The sequence below is a fragment of the Tupaia chinensis genome, unplaced genomic scaffold (genome assembly GCF_000334495.1).
Source record: "Tupaia chinensis unplaced genomic scaffold, TupChi_1.0 Scaffold139245_1, whole genome shotgun sequence".
Lineage (NCBI taxonomy): Eukaryota > Metazoa > Chordata > Mammalia > Scandentia > Tupaiidae > Tupaia > Tupaia belangeri.
The window spans coordinates 288,428-311,656 of NW_006199134.1; the positions used below are offsets into that span (position 1 = coordinate 288,428).

General features: G+C 44.5%; 1 protein-coding gene across 3 annotated transcripts in view; it reads right to left on the minus strand.

The window, feature by feature from the left end:
• Positions 1 to 628: 628 nt before the first annotated feature.
• The window catches only part of RYK (receptor like tyrosine kinase), a 69,110-nt gene continuing 46,509 nt past the window's right edge, over positions 629 to 23,229 (minus strand). For all 3 annotated transcript variants that reach the window (XM_014592997.2, XM_006161852.3, XM_014592998.2), the window contains 6 exons: positions 22,915 to 22,984; positions 17,905 to 18,037; positions 15,426 to 15,535; positions 15,115 to 15,274; positions 7,273 to 7,409; positions 629 to 891 (listed from right to left, as the gene is read on the minus strand). In XM_014592997.2, the coding sequence (XP_014448483.1) occupies positions 780 to 891; positions 7,273 to 7,409; positions 15,115 to 15,274; positions 15,426 to 15,535; positions 17,905 to 18,037; positions 22,915 to 22,984 (722 nt within the window). In that variant the 3' untranslated portion in view covers positions 629 to 779. The remainder of the gene's footprint in view (positions 892 to 7,272; positions 7,410 to 15,114; positions 15,275 to 15,425; positions 15,536 to 17,904; positions 18,038 to 22,914; positions 22,985 to 23,229) is intronic.

The following is a 23,229-nucleotide window of genomic DNA, read 5'->3' on the forward strand; positions in this document are numbered from 1 at the left end:
CGTCCCTGCTCTCTGGAAATAAAACAGAACTCCGTTTCATTCAAAAAAAAAAAAAAAATTCAAGACTTTTATTTTTCTCTAGCTTTTCTTGAAGCTTTCTTCCTCCAATATTGTCTCTTCTCTTATAAGGCAAACCAGATTTTTTTTCGATACTGTTTTTCCTTTCCTAAGAAAAGCATTGCATCTGAAGACAAACCATTTCCAAGAGTAGTGATAAAAATAACACTTAAAAAAAACTTTAAAGGTGAGTCACCTACATCACCTTCAAGAAGTAAAAAATAAAAGCAGTCGGCAGTAAGACGGCTACTCCGAGTATCTGTGTCTAAACAATTTAAAAACTGTTTATTTTGTAAGAATGCACCCCTAATCCAAAATAACTATGTTTAAAAAACTTCTTTTGGCCAAAAACTTTACAAAAACCCTTTCTGTTCAACCTAACAGAAATGATACCTAGAAAACAGTCCACGTTATCAAGTCTGCTTTACAAGTCCCGATGCTGAAGCGTGGCTAAGGCACAGGGTGCTGGAAGACAGCGTGCTCCTGCCGGCGCTGCGCTCCCCTCCGAGGGTCCCCACAGGGTGCTGGAAGACAGGCGTGCTCCTGCCGGCGCTGCGCTCCCCTCCGAGGGCTGCCGGCGTTGCGCTCCCCTCCGAGGGTCCCCACAGGGTGCTGGAAGACAGGCGTGCTCCTGCCGGCGTTGTGCTCCCCTCCGAGGGTCCCCACAGGCTGCCAGGGAGCCCGACGGGCTTCCTCCTGAGGCTGTGCCTACGAGGGAGGAGTCAGACGTAGGCTCCCAGGGCGGCATGGAACTCCGTGAGACATTGTACCAGCTGCTGGAACTTGGGCCTCTCCTCTGGATCTAAGGCCCAGCAACAGGCCATCACAGCAAATCTGCAAAGGGACACAAAGGGAAGATGTGGCTAGCAGTGACACATTCTCCCCAACCTTTTGGCCAGTCTGACGCCAATCATGTCTTCTGTCTAAATGTGGGTATGGTTTAGGGTAGACTAAAAAGTGACCAACGTTACTATGTACTGGCAATTCTAGAATGAAACAAAGTGCCAATGAATTATTTGGACATATTGTGTATATGTCCATTCTTCACGAGAGCCCGTCGGAACAGAAGAAAGAGACACCAGAGAAAAATAAGGAGATAACAGAGCAAGAGAAGGAGTGGATTTGATCATGGTCGGGTGTAAAACATGGGGACACAGTTGTCTAAGGAGAGATGTATGTTCCAGTGCTGTCTTACACGTTTAAAGCTAAGGGCGATAAAGTTAGTACCAAGCAGTTACATCGGTTCCTGAATTCTGTGCAGGAAACATGCCCTTGGTTCCCAGAGCGAGGAACAGTTTATGAGACCTGGGACAGGGTCGGGGAACAGATCAGAGGTTAGAGAGATTCAGGATTGCAGATTCCACAGCAGTTCCAGGACGGGAGGAGGAGACACCGCGGCCCTTGGGCCCACTGCTCCCCAGTCTAAAGCTACTTGCGTATCGAATGGCGCTAGGACAGAAAGCACAGCTCCCACTTTGACCCCCTGCACAGAGCTCTGCACTGCACTGCAGGGGAGAGGACACTTCATGATTTAAAATCATACTCAGTTATAGAGACTACTGATCCTAACAATCCCGGACAAAACCAGTGTCTGCATGAGCCAACATCCTTTAAAACTGCAAGAATTTGAAGCGGCGTGTACGCAGTATGGCCCCCGGCACCGTATACGACTGCGGTCCTGGAGCCGGCCACGCAATCTGCGTTCACCCCAGGGACTGGCAGGTGCTGGGCAAGCTGTGCTTATCGGGAGATTTTCTTTTGTGGAAATCTGGCTGCTCCTGAGGAAGCCCAAGAGCAGGTGAATAGGAGTCAACACCACAGAATACCTATCACATTCGCAATGTTGACTGGAACAAAGAGCAGGCCAGTCCTGGCGCTCAGATTGGATACACTCCACAGGCCTATCAGCGGATCAGCATTACATGCTTCAGAGGCTGGAAAAGGCTTTCCGGTCAGGATCGAGGGACAGGACGTTTGCCCAGTGTACGACAGGGACCTAGTGAGTTATATCAAGATTTCATTCCCCACTTGACACAAGCCATATTGCGACTGGTCTCTGATCAGGAGGCAGGACAAATTCTGTTAAAACAATCGGCCTTTAAAAATGCTTAGTGCTTCTTGCAGAGCAGCTTTTACCATTAAAAAGAAAAAAAGAAGGGGGACAGTGGCTGATTATATCTTGTGCAGAGCAGCTTTTACCATTAAAAAAAAAAAAAAAAAGAAGGGGGACAGTGGCTGATTATATCAGACTTTTCCGGGACATTGAAAAAACAAATTTTTTTTACTTGTCTATTAAGCCACATATTCATAAGCTGCTGATATGTACTAAAAGCTAAAACTGCTAAAAATGAAGTATCCTGGTTAATATGTCAAGTTCTACACACGAAGTTACAACGGCCTTAACGTCCTTTCCTATGGCACCTCATTCGCCAGTCTAGTAAAATAATAAATAATTATCTTTCAATGCTATTACAATAAAAACAGCTAACTGTCTACTCGTCTGTTTACTTTGTCCCATTTCAGTTCTGTCACTCAGTTTCAAGGTGGTGGGACAGACACTGAACAAGTACCCGGCCTGTGAGGGCCCTGTGAAGAAGCTAGTCTTGCTTTTCAGGAACTTCTCCAATCCCACCTGTCTGCTTTACAGTAATCAAGCCCGACTGCGTGCCTCTCTTTATACAGGGATGGGCACCCTCCGAACTCCTTCCAAAACATGTTAGTAATATTCCTTAATTTATTAAAAAGCCTTCAATGTACTAATCTTACTAGAAGTCCCTTTTTGCCTTCCACAGTTCCCACCTGTAGCTTCCCTCTGAAATAGTCTGTGAGTCTTCAGAGCCTCCACTAAGGAGGATTTAGGATTTAGGATATTGGGATTTAGTCCTAATACCCCGTTACGTTATATTGCCCAAGCTCTACTCAAAAAATTTCAAGAAAGGGGAAATAACTGGGAAAATAACAAATATCTATTACTTACGTAACTATACAGATCAACAATTTCTGATATATCGCTTTTAGAACTCCAGTTTTACAAGAAAGAAAATGTCCGAGACTGGTGTTCTGGAAACGTCAGGCATAAACACTAATGGACGCGTGATACTTCTGCTTACGAACAATGGCAGGCCTCTAAGTCAACGTAACCTCCTGCTTGGGCACAAACGCCAAGGACGTGCGAATGTTGCTGCCTTCTTATTCCCCTAGTAGACTGGTTGTCACTCCCCTGATCATGTTAACAATCTGCCTGTGCTACTTGCATCTGTTTTTCCCAAAGGAGTCTCACCTACGCCCATTCCAAGTGCGCTGGCTCTCACTGTCAGATCAAGCACTGGGCACCCATTATATACTGACCAATGAATTGCTGTCTGTTGGTGAAAGCGTGAAACTACTGCAGACAGCTTAGGAGAACAGGCGTTCAAAATGCAGCTACAAAGCCATGTGAGATGCCATGCATTGTTTCAACAGATCTTTGTAACTCCCTTGCCATTTAATGACCCATATTGGAACCGGATTTTTATACAAAGCATCTCCATGGAGTATGGTCTTTTAACAATATTCCTGCAGATAGGAAAGGTCTTCATAAACATAAAGATCATAAGATTTGCAAGATAGTTTTTGGTCTTTATTTTATTTTTCTGATTTAGCATTTTAAATCAACTCAAAGGCACTCCCATTGGAAATTCTCTTTAAAAACACTGTTTTATCGCAAGCATTTTCTCGTAAAACTGAACTGACTTAGGAGATTGTTTTGAGATCTTTTTTTGGACACACATGTGTGTGCATACATGTAATATGTCATATTACATACTATATGTTGTATGTCTGTGTGATAAAAGGCCAAATTCCATTCAATTTGGTTCCTAAAAAAGCGCTCATACAAATTAATTCAAATACTCCTCTAGTTCATGTGACTTAAAATCACTGACAAATAAGTCAGCTTCAATAACAAGTGAACATCTTCACAATTTATAACATATATTTTATCCAAAGTTTTACTATCAGGCAACATTATGTTTAATTTATTACAGGTGGTTCAATAAAGCAGCTAATATCTATGTTACACATTATGTTACATGGCAGATATCTGACCAACAGGGAAAATGAATTAGTAACTAGACTTCTTTAATATTTTGTTTGCATAGATAATCAAAACATAATAGCTAAAAAAAAAAAAAAAAAAAAAAAGAAGAAGTTTAAGTGCTTGTTTAATAAGACTGATTTTCCTAAAGTTCAATTTTTAATTCTCCTGTGGTTCAGTTATAGGACTACTGGCTAAAAACAGTAAGAAGTACATCTCTTATAATAATAATAATAATATATAATCTGTATATTGGTCTTTTGGTTGTTTTGTTTATCTCTGAAAGTCGTATCTGACTACTGCAGTCTACCATGTAATCTGTTTTAATGGCAACAAATACCAAGTTAACCCTTTTTCATTCTTAAGGTGCTTGAAACATTTGACTTTCATTTTCTACCGACAGTTAAGTCAAATACTTAAGCTTCTGCGATCTTTGACAAGTTTTCCCCAAAATCAAATTCTAAATTAAGTTCTTTTGACCTCAGAATAACTTTTGGATGTTTACTGAGGGCCCCTGAAATATCCAAACAACAAATGTTAAATCAATCAGGCTTATTCTAATGTATTAAATGATACTGGAAAACAGTGTCAAATTGAGTAATTTTATTCACATTATATTTAAATTATATGTATAAATAACTTATATATACATTTGTGAATATATATTACATATATTTATGGATTCTGTATTTATATATGTATTTGTATTCCAAAATCATTTGAAATTCCTAGGAATCTCCGATATGGTATTCATCAGGTAGTTACAGGTGATATTAAACTGGTGTGTATGCCATAAACACTGCCCAATTCCTTTATCAGTTGTAAATTCTTGTCCGAGCATCAAGTCTCACTGTCCATGTGTAATTGCTTTGTTTAACATTTTTCTGAAAGCTTTTTCCAGATGGCTGTAATTCTAACCCAATATGCCTTTTAAAAAAAAATTCACAAAGAGGATAGAAAAAAGATGTATTGAAAGTACAGGTTTCTAATAATCTAATCAGTTAAGTGAAAATTTCCATTTTACATACAAAAACGAATTGGTGTTCTAATCTGCAAAGCCAGTCACTAAACAAAACCAAAATTTACCATAAGTAAAAAGTGGGTGGCCAAATTACATGCCAAGTAGGCAATATTACAACTGTGAAGCTTAGTACATCCTGGCCCACTAAAAAAGATCATAAGTAAATTGTTAAAATCTATTATTTGAATAAATTCCATGAGATTAATTTAAGTCAATTACCTAGTGACAATCTATTTTAATAAACAATGCTATACACCGGAATCAAAATTAACATAAAAAGGTATTAAATTCAATATTAAATATAAACTCACAGAGAGCCTGAACAACAATCCAGTTCTTCCTGAATCCTTATAGCTCTCATTATTAAATTAACATACTTTAATATTCCATATTTTTTGTCTTTTAAATTTTATAAAAATTAGAAATTTAGGGACAAATCTAATACAACTGTTTAGTTCTGTGCTCAAAAATTTGTTGAACAGGTTTTTGTGACTATAGGTTATACACGTTCATGAGCTATAATATACACTAAGATTAAATTTACTAAAACCAAAAATTTTAGTCAATATGGATATATGGGGTTCTTAATTATAAAAACCCCTTTGCAAAGACACTAATCCTTTTAACATGCTTTACCACCCCTTATGGTATTTCTTGAGAATAACTGTGTCGATAATCTTGCTTATGTTTATTTTTCTACTAGTCTGCAGAATTACACAGCAAGAGCCCCACCAGTCTACAGCCATCCGGCTCCACAGACTCAAATTAGAGAAAGAGAAGGGGACATGTGGAGAGCGGCCAGTCTGAGAAAATGTGACCTTTAGCTGCGTGCAGAACATGCTTCCATGAGCTTCTTCAGCAATGGCTACGCGAGCATTTACATAGGAAAACGCCATCTGCCTGTTACCGGTATCTTCCCGTTGTTATCAGATAGATACCCAATACAACAATGAGGCTAAGGGAAGCTACATGTGCTTATCAGATTTCGCCCCAAAAAGATCAGAGAAATTACCTGGTGCCAGTTGTTTTTGCATCTTCAGATGATTTACACCCAAAACCAACTGGCTTTGCATTCCATTTCCTCTTCCCCCATATTCTACCCTTTAACAGAATAAACTTGAGTGAGACCAGTTCCTGGTCGCAACTTCTCCTTCAGAGAGGTTGGGCCCACCCAAACCTCGCTTTTCCATACTTGTTATGTCTTTGTGTGTGTATGTTGCGTTTATTTCTAAACCACAGCCTTCTCCACTCAGAAAAATGTGTTCAGCCGAGCAGGTCCAAGCAACAATCAAAGTAAGAACCTGTTATCCTGTATTTAAGTTCTGAAAGGACTTTGAAGAAAAGGAAGTTCTATCTAAGCTCTAAGAACCCTGGATCTATGGTTAAAATTGGTGCAAATCAGAATACAAATCGCTGAGGGGTTCTGGAACGGAGACCACACTCTGTGTACCCAACTTCCCTGAGTAGCCTCTAGCACCCCTCTCCAGCAGGTGGGAGGTGAGCTATGACATGAAAGCAGGAAACTAGAAGCAACCATCTCACCCAAAGCCCAGAATGTCTTCCCTGTGTATCAACTGACAGCACTGGCAAGGCTGGGTGGTAACAAGAAAGGCTTTTTTATAACTGTTACGCCCTTGAGGGGGAATAAACAAAAGTCAGACCCTCACTATATATAATAATCAGCATAGAATTCAGTTAGGTTTCTCACTATATGAGGGGTCTTCAAAAGGTCCTGGAAAATACAAAATGTAAGAAATTGTGCAGAGAGTTCAGATTTTTGTTGCACCAAAATAAACCCGTACTTTCATTCCATTTTTCCACCAACTTGTTGAGATCCCGTCACGTGAATCACGTCTCTCAGTCTAGTTTGCAGTGTTTAGGTTACGCAGCACAAGTCCAAGACACAAGTACTGATGTCAAGTGCACGAGTGAACGGCTGCCTACGCCTGACCCTCTGCAGGAAACTTCATGCCAGTCCAAAGAGTCGGCATCCTCAAATCCAAAGAATTGCCACTCCCAAAAGGGAAGGCTCTGTATGAACGCAGCAATCTGCCCTTCCCCTCCTACCCCGATAGATTAAATCCCATGAAACTCATGTCTTCAGTCTGGAAAAACTCACAGCTCATCCGGACAGTTGATCGGCTGGGCTATCCGGTAGCCGTCTTTCAGGTATGCAGCCATCTCGAAGGGGTCAATGTCCACATAGGGCGTCTGGCCCAGGGTCATGAGCTCCCACAGCGTCACTCCGAAGGCCCACTAGGAAAGGAGCAGCATGTGAGGGGACACTTGAAACAGCTGTCAGGGTGTTGCTGCCTATCACTGGGTATACACCAGTTTAATCACCAGTTTAATCACTTTTTTTTTCCTTTTTAATTTGCTAGAGGGCATGTGTGCTCACCAGAGAGAGACAGGGTAGGGGAGAGCGAGAAAGCACCCTCCCATGGGGCGTGGTCCAGCCACAATTATTTCTCCCTCCTTTCAGGATTTTGGGAACACATCTGCGCATGCTGGGTGCGTTTCTCAAGCCGCCTGGTCCCAGGATTTGAACTGCAGAGTCAGTTACATAGGATCCAGTCACCTTAAACTACCCCTGCATGGGCTGGCTCCAACTAACGTAAGGAAGTATAATGCAATCTACGAGAAGGAAGTCTCCAGATCCAGGTAACTTCTCTTGTTGGGATGGAAAACAGCGTTCTAACAAGTGAATCCTTCAGTGTGATTATCAGTATTGCATAGTCTAAGTAATTAGATCTGTTGAAGAAATACTTGTCACTGCTGGATTATAAGCAGCACCACCACAAACCATAAATTATGTCTAAGAGTGTCCTAATATGAAAATTTGTAACTTTAAATACTGCGCCTACGCCTACTCTGCATAACTGAGAAGTACAAAATTAATAACTTCCATCTAACTGGAGTGAAAAACACCTGAAATAGGTGAAAAGTTCATATTATTTAAAATCAGCAGGGGGGCGGGGCAGGCAACTGTGAAACAAGGCTGTGTGAGCCTGACCCACGTGGGGAGTTGTGGGTTCACGTCCGGAGCCCTCCCTGTACACGCCGGGCATGTGTCCGTGACCTGAGGCTGAAGCTGGGGGTGGGCCGCAGTGTTGGGCCTCTGCTGGGCGTGCTGTCTGTCTGTCTCACTCTCTCTTTTCTCTCATGCACTCATGGAAAATAGAAATGAATACACTTAGAAAAGACAGAAAACCAGCATGGGAACCGCTGGTAGGAACAGAAAAGGTAAAAGGTAAGCAGTCTCGACAGTGCTTGTTCACGGTCTGATCTGCGCTCCCTAATTGGGCCCGGCCCTGCAGAGTGTGGAGGGCACGCAGATGTCTACACAGAGCTGCTGCTATGGATGGCCACGGGCTCAGAGCAAGGGTCCCCAGTGCTCTCTGCCACGTGTGGACCCTGAGCTCAGAATGACTGAAGCTGGAGTGGAGGAGGATACCGCGTACACGGATCAGGCGAGGATTCCCGACACAGTCTAGGTATTTGGAACCTTTATCACGTTCTATTTCCACAACAAACCTTTAAGAATCACTAGGAGCTTGATTTTCTTGTTTTACGTGCCAGAGGGCACATGCACTCACTGGAGAGGAACAGAGAAACAGAAGGCAGGAAAGCAAGAACACATTTCTCACGGGGAATGTCAATCTTCTCCTCCTATTTCTCCCTTTTTTCAGGATTTTGGGCATGCACGCACATGCACCTGGTGTGTTTCTCAAACCACACAGTCGGCCATGTGGGATCCAGCTACTTTAATCACCATGCCAGGGTTAGCCTCAGAGCATGATTTTATAAGGTGAGGAAACTGAGGCCAGAGAAGGTACCTGCCCCAAATGAGTGAAAGAGGTAAAAATGAGAGAAAGACAAGGAAAAAAGAAAGAAACAAACACACACATACTAGTCAAATACAAGTCTCTCTAAAAGTCTAATAAGCAGTGCGTTCAATTCTAGGCTACTGTTTTTCAATAACGAAATTCAGAAATACTCTATAAAATAAACAGACTTTTTAAAAAGTCTCACGACAGTGAACTCTAACTACAATTCTTACCAGAATCTGGCCAGCCTACTTACACTGGGGAGGCAGATTTGAGGCGGGAGCTGTAACACTCCTGTCTCTCTGCTGGCTGGCCATGGCAAATGGTCACATTGGCTGATCTTAAAATCATACTCCACATGAAATCTTAACATTGATAAGGATTAGTACATGTGCTGCTTATTTTAATGGGCCAATTTCCATAGAGAAGGTAGCTCGCTACACACATGGAATAGACCGCAAAGAGGTGACACTGGCTGGAGGGGTGTGTCCATCCCCTCTTCCTCTTGGGACAGGCCCGCCCCGTCCCACTGACTGGCAGCACAGAGGGGAAGGAATAGTCACTTCAAAGGAGCTCTCAGGGGAGACGAGAACAGGACCTGGCCACAAGCAGAGATGGCCGCTTTGTGAAGAGGAGGAACTCCACCCACCGACCAAGGAGACGCACTTAGACTCTGGCTTCTAGGAACTCCGACAGGCGTGTCGGTGGATCTGAGATCTGGAGTTGCACACAGGTACAAGAACAGCAAAATATGAATAAGCTGACTTTTAAAAGTGACTTCTTTCATTATTTTGCCCACATCCACACTGCCAGGCGTTCCCCTAAGGTTCTCACGTTACCTACGGCCACCAACAAAAACACCACTGAAGGGAACAATCATGCCAAAGGGCACACTGCAGTCTCATTTCCTTAAAGACCAACAAAAATGACTAATGACATGTTGGCTCGCCAACCCTTAAAAGAAAAAACTGGCACAAGAGTGATTTATGTAAAACTTTCTCTTTAAAGTCTTCTGATAACAGGACCCTTTAAAATTTAGACAGACTTATTCTATAATTTCCTTCTGTTTGACGTCGTTGGAAAGAGGGCAAGAAGAAGGTCAAGCGTTTTTTCCAGAGTTTTATGGAATACTGTGGCTCTGTCGTTTAAGACACATTTAGAGGATAACAATGTTGTTCTCGTCATCTTATTCTTCTTCCCTCAAGTTATTTTATAGCATTTTAAGATAAGGAGCATAAAACATTTTTTCACTAACAATATATGCTGATAAGGCTTATAAAAAGCATATAAGTAAAATTCTTTTAAAAGCAGTGTTAACTGGGACCAGCAGTTAGCGTAATGGCTATGTCGCTGGACTCCCACGTAGTTGACTGCGGTTTGAGTCCCGGACCCAGTGGCTTAAAACTCACGCCGGGCGCGTGTGCGTGCGTGCCCAAGATCCCGAGAGGAGAATGGAGGAGAAGGGATTGCGGCGTGACCATCCCCCCTGGGGGGGGTGATTTCTCGCTTTCTGTCTCTATCTGGCGAGCGCACGCGCCCTATGGCAAAAACCTCTAAAAAAAAAAAAAAAAAAGTGGTGTTAACTAAAATGATGCTTTGAATTAAGAGGGTTTTTTAAATTATTTTTTATTGTAATATTTATTTTAATTTGATCGGAGGTGGAGAGAAGTGAGAAAGCAAGTCACCAGGTCCAGGCTTCGAACTGTGGTGGGCCATGTGGGAATGTCCAGCGCCTTAACCACTACACCACCTGCTGATCCTCAAATTAAAAGATTTCTATTGTATGACTTCAGGGACTTACACTACAAGGCTGACGTTAATACATTCCAATATATACTGATAAGAAAAGAATTCTACCTAATTATCTCATCTGACCACAGGAGGAATAGTTAGTTATTCTATGGCTAGGCTTTCCTGTTAATACAAAACCTCACACCCCTTTCTTGCATACAGACATGGGTACAGATAACCAAAGTACGACTAACTAAATCTGGGTCAAGTGATTTCTTTTTTTTTTTCTTTTTTAGAGAGGTTCTTATTTTGCTACAGGGTGCATACACTCACCAGAAAGACAGAGAGAGACAGAGAGACAGAAAACGAGAGATCACCCCCCAGGGGGGATGGCCACACCACAATCCCTTCTCCTCCATTCTCCTCTCAGGATCTTGGGCACAGACACACGCACGCCCAGCATGAGTTTAAGCTGCCAGGTCTGGGACTCAAACCGCAGTCGACTACATGGGAGTCCAGAGACATAGCCATTACACTAACTGCTGGTCCCCCGGGTCAAGTGATTTCTTAGCTTGAATAAAGAGGAGAATCTCCTGGAGTGCTTATTTCAAACTCCTCAGCCCTATCTTAACAATCCTGAAGGCTGGAACTCTTACCTGGGTTTTAAGATCTAGCAACTTTAGGAACTAGTTTACAGATGCTGGCAGAGGTGGCTGGACAGTCGACTGTTCTCATCTGTTTACATCAGAGCATGGCTGACATAGAAGTGTTCAGTGTGACAAGTTCTGACCTACGTGGACAGCCCTGAAACCATCGCCGCGATAGGGCACGCAGCCACCACCTTCAGAAGGTGCCCCGGGCCTCTCCACAACCTCTGCCATTGTCGAGTGGCCATTAACCTGTCTGTCATGATACATTACTCTGCATTTCCTACAATTTTATGTAAATAGAATTATTCAAACTATACTTTGTTCCTGGCTGCTTCCACTCAGAACACCAGGGGCAGGGCCCTGGCAGGGAGCTTTGCATTCACTGCCAACCCTGTGGGCCTGGAAAGCGGACTGAACTGAGAGCCAGTCTTTCGTCTTCGGGTTAATGCAGTTGGCCTTGCTGGGTCTTGGTCTTACCTAGGAGCTGTTACCTCTTTCCTCCTTCCTAATTTTTCCTTCAGGGAAGGCTGTGTCTGTCGCCTGACACCTGTCCCACTACTGTGTTTTGGAAGCACATAACCTGTTTGTTCTTACAGGCTGAGAGCTGGAGAGGAATGAATCTCGAGACATACATCCTGAGGCTCACCCAGGTCTGACATGGATGATAAAAGACACTTTGGATCTTAAGAGCTGATGTGAGAAAAAGTTAAGACTTCCAGGGCAACTGAGATAGAACAAAGGTATCTTACACGTGAGAACACGAGTTTTGGGGACTAGTGGCAGAATGTGATGGACTGAATTTGTCTCCTCCAAATTCATATTTGAAATCTTTTTTTCTTTTTTGGAGAGGTTTTTGCTATAGGGCGTGTGCACTTGCCAGAAAGACAGAGAGAGACAGAGAGACAGAAAGCGAGAAATCACCCCCCGGGGGGATGGCCACACCACAGTCCCTTCTCCTCCATTCTCCTCTCGGGATCTTGGGCATGCACGCACACATAACCGGCGTGAGTTTAAGACAGCGGTTCCGGGACACCGCAGTCGGCTACATGGGAGTCCAGCGACATAGCCATTACGCTAACTGCTGGTCCCTCACATTTGAAATCTTAACCCCCAATGTGATGGAATTACAAGTTGGGGCCTCTGGGAGGTGATGAGACCACAGGAATCGGATCAGTGTCCTTATAAAAGAGACCCCCCAAGAGCTCCCCCGTGCCTCACGCCATGCGGGTACAGAAGGGAGATGGCCATCATGGACCAGGGTGGCCTTTCAGACACCAGATCTGCTGGCGTCTTCACCTTGGACTTTTCAAACTCCAGAATTGTGAGGAAAAAAATAAAAACATCTGTTGTTTAAGTTACTCAGTCCGGGGTAGTTTTTTACAGCAGCCCAAATGCACCAAGCCACTAATTCAACCTCAAAAATAGCAGAGAGCTGGGACCAGCAGTTAGCGTAATGGCTATGTCGCTGGACACCCACGTAGTCGACCGCGGTTCGTGTCCCGGACCCGGTGGCTTAGAACTCACGCCGGGCGAGTGTGCGTGCGTGCCTGAGATCCCGAGAGGAGAATGGAGGAGAAGGGATTGCGGCGTGGCCATCCCCCCTGGGGGGTGATTTCTGTCTCTCTGTCTCTCTCTGTCTGTCTGGTGAGCTCATGCACTCTATAGCAAAAAACTCTCAAAAAAAAAATAAAATAAAATAAAAAGAAACAGCAGAGAGCTATCCAACTGAAGAGACCATTTCTATGAAGAATCCGTCCAGGACCTGTGGTCAGCGTGGCACAGGGGCCAGTGCGGGTGCCTGAGAGGGCCCACACACCTGCCGTTACGACACTTCTCTCTTTGGCACCAGATGCCCGGACGCCGCTCTATCAGAACTATCTGGGAAACACTGAACACAATGGACAGGACGAGACTCTCACGGCAAGGAAAGAAAGCCACGAGATTTCACTGTAACGGATCCCGTACGCCAGGGCAGCTCAGTCACGGGACACAGCTGCTCATCGGGCAAATGCATCAACTGTTATTCTCGAAAGAAACCCATTTATCTCTCATTCCAAGAAATAGCAGGATGATTAAAATAACACCATTAACTAATACCAGCATCTTCTTGATGTTAATGTTAAACCTCAAATCTCTGAACTAAGGTCTGAAATGATCCTTTTACCTCTGAAATTTTTTGAGAGAGATTTTTCTTTTGCTATAGGGCACGTGTGCTTGCCAGAGACAGAAAGTGAGAAATCACTTCCTGGGCGGATGGCCACACTACATTGTCCTCCATTCTCCTCTCGGGATTTTGGGCACACATGCGCATGCACCTGGGTTTGGGACTTGAACTGCTCAGTTGGCCATGTGGGATCCAGCCACTTTAATCTCCATGCTACCTGCTGGCCCTTCTTAAATAAATGTTAACTTAATACTTAAATAGGTCTACGACTGCTGTTGTGTCAAATATATAACTCTAAAGAAAGTAAGTAACTACTGGGAATCTAAGCATTACTCTAAAATAATAATTAAGGAAATAATATAAAACAAAGTTTCCTGTGCTTTTAAAAGTCATAGCTAGGACCAGCAGTTAGTGTAATGGCTATGTCGCTGGACTCCCACGTAGTCGACCGCGGTTCGAGTCCTGGACCCGGTGACTTAAACTCACGCCGGGTGCGTGTGCGTGCGTGCCCAAGATCCCGAGAGGAGAATGGAGGAGAAGGGATTGCGGCATGGCCATCCCCCCTCAGGGGTGTTTCTCCCTTTCTGTCTCTCTGTCTGTGTCGTTCTGGCAAGCGCACGCACCCAATAGCAAAAACGCTCGAGTCCATGCAGGGGGTGGCAGCCGTCCTCCACGAGGGGCACAGAGCACCGCCGTGAAGAGCCACTGACGCCCTCTGGGTCACCGTGCAGACTCCGCCTCCCTCTCCTGAGCAGCCACTATTGTTCACAAAGTAATAATATGCACAAGAAACACTTGCTGATTTGCACTATATCCTAAAAACTGCAACTATCTTAAAAAAGATCTTTTAATTGCCATAAACCACTGATAAGATTGGCAAGGTCGTCATTTCCGTGACTTGTTTTTCCCAAGAAAAATGTCTTTAAACACAATGAAATACCACGAAGACAAGAAAACCAACAAGAAAGAAACTCTTAACTGTGTATTCCTGATTACATTCAGCTCTTAGTAGAAAACAGTCTCTGAACAGAAGAATGATGTTAGTTACTATAATCAAATAATCTAAAGATATAAATCAAAAAAACAATTTTCAAATGAAGGAAAAGAAAGTCACATAAAAATAATCTGGTGGTACCTACAGCTGTTGTTTAATTTTGTCCAGAAATTCCCGGGAAGGCCCATGAGGACATCGTATCTCAGCACAGTGTTGGCAAGGCATTTACAACTAGTCAAACCTAGTTGCTCAAATTTCCTAAGCTCAATGTTAGAAATTGACATTAGCATTATGAGAACCAGGCCAGCAGGTGGTGTGATGGGGTGAGGGCGCTGGGCTCCCACACAGCCAGCCATGGTTTGAGTCCCAGACCAGGGAGCTTGCTCTCTCTCTCTCTCTGTCGTGTCTTTCTCTGGTGAATGTGTATGCCCTATAGCAAATTTTAAAATAATAATAAATTAAGAAAATTAAATAAATAATTCTTTTTAAAAAAATGTTCTGAGAACCTTGACATACTGCAATAGTGAATCCTTCTAGTGCAGAGCGAAAACGCAGCCCTGAGGTGCTTCTGACGTTCGGGAGTGCCAGCACTTACCACATCACTAGCGCTCGAGAACTCGTTATTAACCAGGCTTTCCAGAGCCATCCACCGAACTGGCCTATTTTCATTGTCCCCCAGGCAGTGATAGTCCATGGGGAACAAGTCTCTGGAGAGGGCATTGTCTGTGATCTTAACTTGCAGTGTGTCATCAATGCTGGAAAGTAAAAACGTGAACGTCAGAATGCCACCAGAGCATTAAAGGGTAAAGATCTGTGACCCTTCAATTCAGTACCGGTCTCACTACGCACGCTGGAGAACCCCACACCCAGGGAGCACTGCACACCGTCACGGATCATGGCACCTACACACAGTTCCTAGCCGCCAGGTCCTTGTGGATGACTTCCCTTCGGGCCAGGTAGCTCATCCCACAGGCGATCTGGATGGCCATGTGCACCAGGTCCTGCTGAGAAATTGCCTGTGGTAACAGAAAACGACAAGGTTTGCACACCCCAATTCTGGTGCAAGGCTGCTTGTTTTATTCCACTGTCCCACTCTATTCAAAACACTTCTTTACACACCTACACGCGGAGTTCTAAATAGAAAGAGCTCCCTGTACTTACAACTACAGCCCTCATTATGCTGTGCTGTAGCGTAGCTTACTTGGTCCCTCTTGTCATCGGTTAGAGGGACCACCCCAGCACCCAGCACATACGGTCGCTGCTCAGTAAGTATCTGCTCAAGGAGTACTGAATTCTTTTTTTTTTTTGGAGAGGTTTATCGTTATAGGGCGCGTGCGCTCGCCAGACAGACAGAGACATAGAGACAGAAACCGAGAAATCACCCCCCAGGGGGGATGGTCACGCCGTAATCCCTTCTCCATTCTCCTCTCAGGATCTTGGGCACGCATGCACACGCCCGGCATGAGTTTTAAGCCACTGGGTCTGGGACGCGAACCGCGGTCGACTACGTGGGAGTCCAGCGACATAGCCATTACACTAACTGCTGGTTCCCAAGGGCTACTGAATTCTCAAGGTGATATTTCAAATGCTTATTACTGAATAATGTGTTCTTTCCTTTTAAAACACTAATTTTTACTAGGCGATTACCCTCTGGGGGCCTCTTCAGACTCACAGTCTACAACTCTGTCTTCTAGATCCGTGCCAGAACTGGGGCTAAAGGTTGACATTATTCTTGCCCAGGGGATGCTGCTGGGTCAAAGCCTTCAAAGACATGCTGGGATCCCCGCTCTAATCCTGTCCATTTATAAGATGTATCAGACATGTTAAATAGTCAGTGTGGCCTCTGACTATTTCCTCATGGCAACAGTAGGAAGTGCATTACTGGCGTGGTGGCTGGGGGTGCCAGACTCCTACATGACCAACAGCGGTTTGAATCCTGGAGGCCTGCTTTCTCACCTCCCCCCCACCCCCCACCCGCTCCCTCACTCTGTCCCTCTCTGGTCAGATTTAAATAAATAAATAAATAAATAAATGCAAATAATTCTTTTAAAAAAAATAATTTTAAGGGAATCAGCAGTTAGCGTAATGGCTATGTCGCTGGACTCCCACGTGGTCGACCACGGTTCGTGTCCCGGACCCAGTGACTTAAAACTCACGCCGGGCGCGTGTGCGTGCGTGCCCAAGATCCCGAGAGGAGAATGGAGGAGAAGGGATTGCGGTGTGACCATCCCCCCTGGGGGGTGATTTCTTGCTTTCTGTCTCTATGTCTCGCTCTGTATGTCTGGCGAGCGCACGCACCCTACAGTGAAAATCTCTCAAAAAAAAAAAAAAAAATTTTAAAAACACCATAAACCCTAAAACCAATTTAACAGGGCTCTAAGATACAGCGAAGTGAGCCATTACGTGTTTGGAATGACAAAACGCTTCCCAGCTGTGTGCATAAGCAGAGACGAGAACAAAATTCTTAATGGCTGACATCTTGAAGCCAAGATCATTAAGACTGCACTGGGCTGGCCAGCCCTGTAGCACAATGGTTAAGGGAGCTGTAGCCCACTGGCCAACCACAGCTTAAAATACATGCTGGGCCAGCAACCAGCAGATGGCGTAATGGTTGCGTCACTGCACTCCCACACAGTCAAGCACAGTTCAAGTCCTGGATCCAGTGGCTGAAAACTCACCCCAGGCGCGTGTACACGCATGCCCAAGATTACAAGAGGAGGATGAAGGAGAAGGGAGTGCCATGACCATCCCCCCCGGGGGTGATTTCTTGCTTTCTGTCTCTCTGTCTCTCCAGCAAGCGCATGCTCCCTTTAGTAAATATCTCTCTAAGCAAAAATGTGTTGGGCTTGTGTGCACGTGTGCCCCAAACCCCCGTGGTACAGAGAAATGGAGGAAAAGGGGTTGTAGTACGGCTGTGCCCAACTTAGGGGTGCTTTCCCCCCCTCTCTGTTGAGTGCAATGAAAAGGAAGAAAGAAATCATTATCCTCCACGATCTAGACCTCCAGACAGCAGCTTTTAGTATAATACGGGCCAAAATGACTATAAACTCTGTTCCCATTCCTAGAAGAGAGATTAAAGATAAGGGCCTTCAAAGAGTTCCTGGGAAAATGAATGAGAAAGTGTTACCGCGGGTTTGAGGGATTATGGATAAACACATAATGAAAGTTAAACACATCAGCGTCAAAAAAAATGGAAGCCTCAAGACTTTAATCACAGACCATCCACATCTTCCTCCACATCAACAAGTGACAAATACCTTTTTTCAATTTGAGTTTCTTTTTGCAGCCCTTTGAACAGTTTACGTAAGAATATTCATATTTACTTTCAGACATATTATAGGAAACTACTAGTAAGTAACTGGTTATTTGGGCAAATTGTTCTCACCTGTGGATTATTAGCCTCTACTAACTTGCATTGCCGTAAAAACAATTTAAGATTCCCCCAGTTCATGTAGGGCAATACCACCATGGGCTTTTCTCCTTCTTCTATGCACACGTGAGTGATAGGGAGAAGATTTCTATAAAACAATAAGTTGGAAAACAGGTAAATGAAATTTAAAACCTCAGGGGTTTATTTTTAATGAAAGTAAAATAGAGATAAACTAAAAACAAAATCCCACACATACTTAAAACTCTGATACCATTAAAAAGGTGAAATCGTAAGTGCTCTACATGTTAAACCTGACTTAGACATGCCCACGTCTGCACTTCCTGGATAAGGAAAAGCTATAAACTTGAAGTGGCTTTTGTGCACTGGGTTCTCTGAAGACAGTCCTCCAGATCTTTACTCCAAGGATGGCCGCCTAAAACCAACTTTACCATGAGTGTATTATAATACTCTACTTCTCCCATCATCACACTTTCAAAAAAGGCCTAATAATATGAAAATAATTGCTCATTTTTCCCAAGGTTATGTAACTTTAAACATAAAATTATTCTTCACTAAGCTGAACATTTCTAGAACTCAAAAACTATCATGGACTCATTAATTTTCAGACCCCATGCTTTGAAAATAACATTTAATTTATTAAAAAAACAAACATTTAATAAATATTTGATAAATACCCAAATAACAGTAGATTTTAAAAACACTCCTATCCCTCAGTTTACCAAGTTGTTTCTAAGAGTGTTTGATTAAATAATAGCAAACACACATACATGAATGAGGACAGTTCATGCAATGTGTTCGTCAACAGTGAAAAGGTGTGAGGGTTACTACTCCATGTCCGAAAGTACTGGAGTAATAATACAGTAACATGGAAGAGTGACTGGTCACAAGGAGATACAGAAGCATGAGTAAAAGCTTACCTCATTGGAAAGCAAGATGCAACATTCAAATGTTTGCAGCACAGTTACAAATACGGAGGAATTGAGTAAGACTTTACACACAGATATGCCAGGAGTTAAGAGCTGCTGTCTTTGAGTTGTGGGACTACAGGTCACGTCGACTGTGCTTTTCTGAATTCCCTAGAACTGTCTCAGTTGGGCATGTTATCACTTAGACAGCCACAGCTAAAATATTCCGGCATGACCACCACCACCTGGTGCTGTGGGTTCCACTCGGGTTTGCAGGAGTTGCTATCAGGGAAGTACTGACCCCGAGAGCTGGGAAAAACAGGACTGGAAGATCAGTAAGCTGTCAGGGGCAACTGCTCTGTGAATTTCTGCTTGCATTAGTCAGAGTGGCAGTCATTATCAGCCCCATTTTACAGGCCAGACAACCCACGCCAGAGGGGAAAGGTTAGGGAACCTACCAAGGACAAAGAGCAAGTATATTGAGAAAAAAATTCAGATCTTCAGGGCCAACAGGTGGCATGGTGGTTAAGGGCTCCGGACTCCCACATGGCTGACTGTGGTTTGAGTCCCAGACCTGGCAGCTTGCTTTCTCACTTTCTCTCTCTCTGTGTCCCTCTGTAGTAAAATTTAAAAAATAAATAAATAAATAAATAAGATAATTCTTTAAAAAAAAATTCAGATCTTCATCTGATCCCAAACCTCTGTGCCTTCCCCTGGACACTGGGGATTCCCTCCCTGGGGGCAAGCTCACAGGCCTACTTTCCATCAGCTCTCACGCACACGGACGTGACCCAGGTTCACGCTCAGGATCAACAGAAACAGACCATGACATCAGGGGGAATATGAAGGTTGCCCAGTCTCCCAAAGACCCAAGTGAGTATTCCTTCGCTCCTTTTTTTGTGACTGGCATTCACTTAACAGCACTCAAGGTATTCTGTCCAGGTACAGTGTTCAGTGATGAGGCTCTACCTTTTAACCCACCAGCAGAGGACTAAACACTTTCTGGTAGTGCTAACAAGCTCATGAAAATGCTTCCAAATACAATGGCTGCTGTTCATTCTGCCTAATCTGTAGACCACAGCGGCATAAGAACGCTACAAAAGCTTGCTCTGCCGTTTTCAGGAAGGCATCTTCGGTGCTACAGTGGGTATGACGCTGTTCCATGGGAAAATCCTGGCTTTCCCCACTTCATCCCTGCCACCGCTCCTGTGCCAAACTGGTGCAAAGTTTTCATCAGGGTAAGAATACCAGCAAGGCAGCTAGGTACTACTGGGTCGTCGGAAAAGTCATGCCCCGTTTTCGTATAGAAAAACAGAAATACGCCGTGACTTCCCAACGACCCAACCGATATTAGCATTATACACTATCAGATCGTTTGGGCTCTTCCCCTAGACTAAGCGTAAGAGGAGGGACGTCGAGCACTCCCAGAAGGGACACTGCCAACTGATCACTCATCCCCCAGTTCTTCTGTTTTCTCCCTTTAAGACACAGAGGGCAGGAAAGCGAGGAGGGAGGGTGAGACAGGAATAGGTATTTACTGTGCTGTAATCCTTCCCAACAGCCGATTAGCCAGGCTTACTGCACACACAACTCCGTCTGGAGTGTCTAGGCTGACCCAGGAGCTAAGCCTGGGTCTCCCGCGTGGTTCCCAGTCAAGCAGAGGGGCTGCTTGTGCACAATGGCTGGGCCACCGCTGGTCTTGCCCAAAGCCCAGAGAATGTGTTTTTGAGGAAACAACAGTCTGGGGCCCTAGAGTCACGTGAGACCCTGCGAGGCTGAGCCACGTGGAAAGGTCCAGGCTCACATCTAGATACCTCCCAGAGGGTCCGGCCAGGGTGCCTGTGAGCTAAGGCTGGCTGAGGCTCGGGTGCACAGTGACTCGAGGATCGTGGTGGGGATGCTGCCGCTGTTTTCCTGTCTTGGTCTCTCTCATGTGCTCAAAGAAGAGATATATAACTTTAAAAAAGAAAGAGATAGAGGGAGAAAGAAGGAAGGAAGGAAAAGAAAGAAGGAAAATACAGCCTAAGGGATGGGTTATCCATGTACCCCTCTGCAAATGATGAGTGCTATTTGTGGAATGAATCAGCCAGTGGAAGGTCAGGGTCCTGCAGCCTTTACCCTCCCAAGGGACATCTTCACTGTCCCTCGATACAGTCTGCTCAGTTTTTTCAAAGGTCTCTTGCTTTCTTATTTTCAATACAGCTAAAAAATATGGACTTTTGTTCATTATACTAGTTGATGTCACGTATGAGATAAACCTGAGACAGACATCTGCCTCAGAATTTGAAACTATAAGAAAACCTTTTTCCTCCTCTAAACAGAACTTGGTTTCTTCCCCTTTTCCTACTGACTTTTACCACCTTTCCACACCTCCTTCCCACTGGGCTGCCCAAAAAGTCAAGAGCTGTTTTATGTTCAGTCACAACAAAAGTATCTGTTGCGTTACTGGTTTGCCCTTTTCTTTTCATTCCATAATGTCAAAAACCTGTTTTATTTTCATTTCCATTTCACTGATCTTACTGTAACTGTCTTTTTAGACCTTTATATTGGTCTATGTTTGAATATAAAGCAGAACATAAACAAAGTTAAAGTTTGGGTGCCAACAGGTGGTGTGGGGTGAAGGTGCTGGACTCATATAACCCCGGGCCCAGAGGCTCGCCCTGACAATCACGTTGGGTGTGTCTGTTGAGTGCCCCAAATCATGACAGAATGGAGAAGGGATTACGGCTTGGCCATCTCCCAAGGGGGTGATTTCTCACTTTCCCTCTGTTTCTCTCCTGAGAGCACACATGCCCTATGGCAAAATTATTAAATTTCTAAAACAGTTTTACAGCGGGACAGCAAGGTAGCGTGGTGGTTAAGGCAGCTGGATCCCATATGGCCAACTACACAGTCTGAGTCCCAGCCAGGTCCAGCAGCCTGAAAAACACACCAGGTGTGTGTGCATGCTTGTACAAAATCCTGAGACGGAAGTGGAGAAGGGACTGCAGCATGGCCCCCCTCCCTGGTGAGGTGCGTTCTCACTCTCTGTCACCCTTTCTGTCTCTCCTGCAAGTTCTCAAGCTCTATAGCAAATTTAAAAAGGAGATGTTTCGGGCAAGCAGGTGGCGCAGTGGCTAAGGCAGCTGGGTCCCATATAGCCAACTGCATGGCTTATGCCTTGCAACTGGTGGTTTGAAAAATACACTGGGTGCATACGTGTACCCAAAAACCCAGAAAGAGAATGGAGAAGAGGAGACTGCAGTGTAGCCATCCCTCCCAGTGGACGACGTCTTATTCTCTCTCCAGCAAGTGCATGTGCCCTATAGTAATCTCTCTCTGTGTCTCTCTCCCTCTCTCTCTCTCTCTATATATATATATGTATATATAATACATGTGTATATATATATGTGTGTGTGTGTGTGTGTGTGTGTGTGTGTGTGTGTGTGTATGTTTTTCTTCCATGAGAGACAGCACCCTCCACAGGCTCCCGTAATGCCATGCTGTTCAGCCCATGTGCTTTCTAGTCAAGCTTAGGAACACACATGTGCATACCCCTGGAATGCTCAGGTCAACCTGGGACCTGAACCCTCAGTCTTGTGCAAGGCTCTGGCATTGCATGGCAGTGCCCTGTACTCCTAGCACCACCAAGGCTGGGCCTATCTTAGAGAAATAGGCACATAAATATGTATAAACTATTTCTGAAAAGCTCAGCTATGATTATCCAGATGTGGGCTTACGAATGGTTCCTTATTTTCGTTTCCTTTCTCTTTGAAAACTTTCTGCACTGAACATGCATTTCACTTTTGTATTCAGAAAAAAGAAATGATCCCCAAAAAACGTTCAACTCAGAGCTGAAGACAATGTTGGACGCTGTGAGTGGTGCATGAGTGGTCAGCACCGGGTGCCGTGCTTGGTAAGCACCAAGGCACTGCATGAGTGGCGCCATGCTCGGTGAGCACTGAGGCACTGCATGAGTGGCGCCATGCTCGGTCAGCGCCAAGGCACTGCATGAGTGGCGCCATGCTCGGTCAGCACCGAGGCACTGCATGAGTGGCACCACGCTTGGTCAGCACCGAGCACCATGCTTGGTGCAGTTCCGAGCGCTGGCTCCTCCCACCTGTGATGGAGGCCGCGAAGCTTGCAGCTCTCGGTGAGCATCATCGTCACCTGGACCTCAGAAGCTTGATCTATGGAAAGAAAAGAAACTGTCTTGAGCAATGCTATATATGAGGTTAACACTTTCTGCTGCTCGTAAGTGGTTGTCCTGGAGTATAAGACACAGTTTCATTATAACAGGTAAAGCTGAACAGACCAGCCGAAGTCTGCTGCAGTGCAGTTTCATGGACTACGTTAAGTTTCACAGAGATTTGTATGTACTAATCAGAAATTCCGTATGGTTCAACAACGTAGGGAAAGTAATAACAGGCTTTTA